Genomic DNA, 6136 nt, shown 5'->3' on the forward strand with positions numbered 1-6136 from the left:
CTTGTTAAGATGAACTCTGAGGTGTGTAAATTAATTTCCTGGATTCGCAAAGCAGGAAAGGGGAGGTTTTCCTTCCTTAGGATACTGGAGGGTTTGGTGGTTGGCCCTGTTGAGACCCCCGGGCTATCTGTGCTGATTAACATATATGTAATTAAAGTGCACCAGCTAGAAAGGGAACGAGTTTTACTTGGCTCTGTACTACTGTGAATAATTTCTTTCTGTCTACGTTATTTACCTTCTGTGTATGTGTATGGGGGGGGGGGGGGTAGGTCTAGTTTCCCTGGACATCCTACTGCTGTCTTGTTTAGGATTATTGCTTCTTATTCTAGCAGACGCTAAAGAACAGACAAGCTTTCCCGTAGCATTCAAGCTAGATTTTCTTTCCGTTCATATCACCATTTTTAAGCCACATTTTTCATCACAGGGTAAGAAACACTGTAAATAATTGAGGTGATCCATCAAGAGACCCATTCTTGATAATGAAAAATTGCATAACTCCATAGAAGTCAATTAAAAACCACAAACTTCAGACCCCTTTACTCAAAGAAGATTTATTTTTATAGGAGGCATTTAATACAATAGATTATGGGAAGGGGCTCAGAATTTTTTAAAGTTCTGAAAATTCAGTTAAAGCTTGACAATAAACGTAAGATTTATACAGTTTCGAAGTATAGAAGTCCTTAGAGTGAAAAGGGTTCCCCCCACCCCCTTCCTTTTTGAGGTATCAGAGATGTTCAGGACTTTATGACCGGATCAGAAATGACATCCCACTGTGGGATACTTTTTCATTCTTTTCAAAATTTTAAATGCTTCTTACGCTTTGCTAGTCCCTATACAATGAAAAGTAGATAAACTAAGAAGGCAGGATATTTTCATTTGCAAAGCCAAATATCTGAATACTTAGGACTAGACAAATGACTCAAAATGTTTTTGTTGTCTGGTTGGTCGGTTAGGTCACAGCCAATACAATAGCATGTAATATCTTATACGTGTCCATGTAATTAAAACAAAATGACAGTGTCGTTAGAGATATCCAAACTATGCAAGTGGCCAAGGTGAAAATGCCAAGTGTGTAAAATGTAATGTGCCTAACGCTTTTCTTCCCTTTCAGTGGTTTTTCATGCCCCAAACATAACGTTAACTAAGAAGCAACACCTATCCTCAAACACAAAAATACTTAACCATTTGTTTTAAGGTTAGTAATCGCCCGCTATAAATTTGAACTGTGCCTAACGGCTTAAGTAGGGTTCAGCAGTCAGGCCCGGCAGATGCTTAACTCCAACCAGCAGTGCTCATGCGACTTGCTTCCTCCTGGAATTAAATGGCTAAGGAAAAAGGACGGATTGTCCCCTTTATTTAATAACAAAGAACACAATCCTTCGAATTCTTCAGATTTGGAATTCCAGCAGTGTTTTTCTGTTTTCCTCTTGGTGTGTGACAAGAATGAATAATATCAAAAATAAAAATAAACCTCATCTAAACAAGCAGTCCTTTGACTTTATAAGGCTCAACACCAAATACATCAAATTCTAAAAATACCGAAGACCAGTGAAATGTCAAAGCTGGGGGGGTAACGTGCTGTGGACAGGACAGATTTTTAAGCCTTTCAATGTATCTGAATGTACTGGCATTAACTTTGTTCATTTATGCTGACGTTGCCTCTTCAACTGACTACTAGGGACCATGATATTTCATATTCATATAAATATTTGACTTTGACCCCAGAAAAAGTCCCTTGGGTCTGTAATACTTTTATTCTTGTATAATCTGAAACAAATCCTTTCTTTTTAAAAAATCAAACAGACCACATTACACACACAGTTGACTAACTATTTACAAAGCACCCAATTAAATCCTACTTAATTCTCTCTCACTCTAAAAATTCCATCCAACTGGTGTGCAAAGTACTGATCACGCTAAATGCACAATGTTCACAAACCCTGATAGTCCTACACAACCTAGAAAACACTTTGTTAAAGAGAAAAGAAAGTCTTAAAAAATAGGTAAAGGGTTTTGAAGAAACGAGACCAGAAATCACAGTACAAGACAGATAAATCTACTTTAATATTCACATGTAAAAGTTACACATCACGAGAGGTTGGACAGTAGTTTAGCAGTTAACTAACATAGCTATAGTGAAAATCATTTTTATAAAAAAATAATCTAGATGCGGTCATCAGAATTTTTTGGTCTACTTAAGTTAATGTTTGAAGATCGACTTTTATCCCTGCTTGAAGGATTTGCCATTATGCCTTGTTTTTTTTCTCCCACTGTTGCCTATTAATATTCTTTGGAGGAAGGAGAGCAGAAAATGTTCATTTCCAAGAGTCTGTCCTTTGGTAGCAAGCAGAGAACATTTTTCATTTCTATGACTTAAATAATCTGTACAGACATGAAACGCAGTGACATTAAGCTTTAGTGTAAAATGAAGAATGATAAGCATTTTTCTTCACTTTCATAAAACAGTAGATTTCATAAACTCCTTAAGGATCCAAGCATTTCCCCATTCCCTATGCAAAACCATTCAGAATCCATTTTGACCTCGGTTGAAAAGCAAACACTTACTCTTTATATATTACACTATCGAACCCTGTACTTAAAAACTGATAAAGTAGATTTCCAACAGGTATGTTTCAAATACAAAGGCTTCAATCTAGGTTAAAGAAAACACATTTGAATGGACTCAGAACAAGTTTATTTTGTGATTAAACATCTCATGCAGTCATGCTGGACCACTAACTCTATTACTTCCAAGTCCCCACGACACTGGATAAAACAGAAACAAATTAAATGCTAGGCCAAACAGTAACGACATTCAAGATATCAAGAGCTCTGCAATGGAGCTGAAAAATAATTTTCCAAAAGAAATAATCCCATAGATTTAAAAAAACACACACATAATATTTACAAAAAATATTTAATTAAAAATATCTTATAATTACAGTAGTCTATTAAAGCATATACTTTCTCACACTTATAGAACATCTCTATATATACATGGTATGAAATGTCACTCAGATATCTATACAATATGTAACATTCTTGCAGGGAAAAGAAAGTTCCCTGCCCCCCCATTATAATCATCTATTTTAAACAATAGATGTCAAAAAAAAAAATATCTACAATGCTCTGTTATATTAGTAAAGCTTCAAAACAAAAATTGAGCTCCTTGGTCACAAAGTAGGCTTCTAAAGTTGATTTTCTCTTGATCTTCTAATTTATCAGTTCTGTCACACTTAAGCTTAGAAGTTTAACTGCACCTCCGAAAACACAGAAATGTACATTTCACAGCGGTTATAAATGAAGAGACAAAAGAGAATACATACGCAGAATGTTTATGAACGTGCAAAAAAAAAAAAAAAAAAAACAAGAAAAAAAAAAACGATGAAAGTTTTATCTTTCTTCCCCCCGCTCTTGGAATGACAAATGTAACGTTTCTAGGATTTGCTGATTTTTTTTTTCCTTTCCTTTCCTCTCCTTTCCTCGGGTGGCTTTTTCTCTAACTTCTGCTCTTTCCCCCTCCCTCTCTAGTGCTCCTGGCTCGGGCGCAGGCGGCCGCACACCTGTGGAAGAGGAATGAATAGAGGGGGTGTGTGAACCTTCCCGCTGCAGACTAACGGGCGCCACCGACCAAACTCAAGACATGCTTGATCAACAACCCAAAACAAACCACCGGGTCAGACAACAGCCGCAGCCCGCGGCCGGCCAGGCGACCGGCAGGCAGCTGCCGCCCCCATCACCGCCCCCCCCCCCGCCCCGCCCCGCCCCAGGAATCCCGGATCGGGGATCCGCTCGCAGGTCCGGCCCGCATCCCACTTTGTGGGTGTCAGACAGCGCGGGGGTGGGTGCACATCGGACGGTCTCCATGCTCACGAGGGTGCCCTCCCTCGGCGGGAAGGAGGGCAGTTGCCCTCCGGTCACCGGTGAGGCACGGGGGTGGCGGGGACGGGGGGGGGGGGGGACAGGAGCTGATCCGTCTCCATTTAGAGCGAACCCCAATTACTAAAGCGAAGTACGCTTGCACGGAGAGGGGGTGTCCGCCTCACTGGGAGTTCGCCCTCAGAAATGTTAGGGGCGAAGAACACTGCGGTGGTGCCTGGCACCCGCAGCCCCCGGGGACGGGCGTCTCTGGGGACCGGCCCCCGGAGGAGGGACACGCGCGCTCACCTGGACAGCGCGGCTCAGCGGCACAGAATGCTGTCGCCCTGCTTGTTCACCGCGCCGGCCTGGAACAGCAACGGAACACCAAGGGAAAGGTTAGCCGGCGCAAACGTCGCCCTCGGCGCGGTCCCGGACTCGTTCTCGGAAGCCAGGCTGGCACCCACCCCCACCCCCACCCCTGCCAGCAGCCGCGGGGGGCTCCCCCACCCCACCCCACCCCACCTCGGGCGCAGGCTGGACTTGACAGCCCGGGAGGCGCACAGCCCCAGTCCCGCCCCGCGCGCGTCCACCCGGACCCGCGCTCGCCGCGCGGAGCCCGCGGCCGGCGGCCCCGGGCGCCCGGAGAAGGAGTGGGGGGGGGGGGTTGCTGTCATTCCCCGCCGCCCCTGCCCCGAGGAAGGGGAGCGCCCGCGGCCGGCCACCCCGCCACCGCCCTCCCGCGGCCGCCGGCCTCTCACCGGGTCCGTGTTGAGCGCCGTGAGCGGGGTCCGCGGCGGCGCGGCCGGACAGGTCCCGGCTGGGTGGTGCGGTGGCGCGGGCGGCGGCGGCTGCCTCAGCAGAGCCGGGTGCGTCTCCAGCGCCAGCTGCAGGTCCAGGATGTAGTCGATAACGTGCTGCAGGATCTCCACTTTGCTGACTTTCTTGTTGGGCGGGATGGTGGGCACCAGCCTCCGCAGGCGGCTGTAGCAGTCGTTCATATCGCACTGCAGGCACAGCGCCGGCTCGTCGGCCGCCGCCTCCGCCGCCTTGCAGCGCGCTGCCGCCGCCGCGGCCGCCGCGGCCGCCGAGCCACCCAGGCTGTGGCCGTGCTCGGCCAGGCAACGCAGGGCCAGCTCCCCTCCGCCGCAGCCCGACGGCGCCTTGCGGCCCGAGGGGCGCACGGGGCTCACCGCCTTCATCGCGCGCGCCCTGCGCCCTGCGCTAGCCGACCGGCTGGGGCGAGCGAGGGACGCAGGCAAGCTCCGGGCCCCCGCCCGCGGCCGGCTCCGCTCCCCTTGCCTTCGCGCCCGGCGCGCTCGGTCCGCGCTCGGGGCACCGCGAGGCTACCGGCGATCCCGCGCCCAAGAATTGACGGGAGGGTCGCTCCGGGAATCTCCGCTCAGTGGGCGACACGCTCGGCCGGGACCAAAAGGCAAGAAAAATCGAGAGCACCGGAGAGAAAGCAGCCCACCGGGTTCCCTAGTCGCCCCCTTCGGAGCTCCGACTACAGCCCGGCCGCCGCCGCCGCCGCCGCCGCCGCCGCGCTCCCCTGCCGGAGGCGTCCCCACCGCCCCACAGACTCAGTAGCGCGCCTCCTCTACGCTCTCGCCCCGCCGGCCGCGCAGCTGCATTTATAGAGCCGCGCGCCCCGGGGGCGGGGCCAGCGCGCTGGCGGGGTCGCCGCGCGAGCCGAGCGGAGCGGGGCTGGGCGCGCGGGCGGGTGCGCGGAGCGAGGCGGCGAGGGCGGAGGCTCCGGGCGGCGCTGGAGGGAGGGTAGGGGACGGTGGGGGGGACGGTGGGGGAGGGCGGGGAGCCGGGCAACCCGGGCGGACGGGTGGGCGGGGGGTCGGGAGTGGCCAACCAATCGGGCGGACGGTGCCACCTCAGGGAACGACGCTCGGGCCAATGGGAAGGGCACTCCATTCCGTCAACGCCGTGGGTCGGGGTTCTGAGAAAAGAGAGCTGAGTGGGAGTCGGGCCAGGCTGGTGTGCGCCCTAGGGAGGGGAAAAGAGAGGGAGAAGTTCCCGGGAAGAACTGCGGGAATGTGCGGCTGGAATTCACTCTCCCCCGGCCCGGGCTGCTGGGGAGGGGGCGCCGGGCCCTGCCGGAGGATCTCCTGCCACCCCTCGCAGCAGCGCGGCGACCGGGGACCCTCCGCCACCCAGCACTCCAGCCCGGGGATTCCAGTGCCTTGAGAAGGACGCCGTTCGAGAAGGCACGATCGTTCTCCTCTGTATTTTCCCTCTCAGGCTCACTATTCGCCTTTTGACAATC

The 6136-nt window shown here is 51.4% G+C and overlaps 1 protein-coding gene across 1 annotated transcript; it reads right to left on the minus strand.

Moving 5' to 3' along the window:
• Nucleotides 1-2045: 2045 nt before the first annotated feature.
• ID4 (inhibitor of DNA binding 4) lies at nt 2046-5472 on the minus strand. Its single transcript, XM_019420020.2, has 3 exons — nt 4620-5472; nt 4168-4226; nt 2046-3563 (listed from the first exon to the last, which is right to left on the minus strand). Exons 1-2 carry the CDS (start codon nt 5058-5060, stop codon nt 4182-4184), a joined length of 486 nt encoding a protein of 161 aa, XP_019275565.1. The 5' UTR covers nt 5061-5472; the 3' UTR covers nt 2046-3563; nt 4168-4181.
• Nucleotides 5473-6136: the final 664 nt, after the last annotated feature.

Source organism: Panthera pardus, unplaced genomic scaffold (assembly GCF_024362965.1).
Source record: "Panthera pardus isolate Hobbes unplaced genomic scaffold, ASM2436296v1 HiC_scaffold_17, whole genome shotgun sequence".
In the NCBI taxonomy this organism is placed as follows: domain Eukaryota; kingdom Metazoa; phylum Chordata; class Mammalia; order Carnivora; family Felidae; genus Panthera; species Panthera pardus.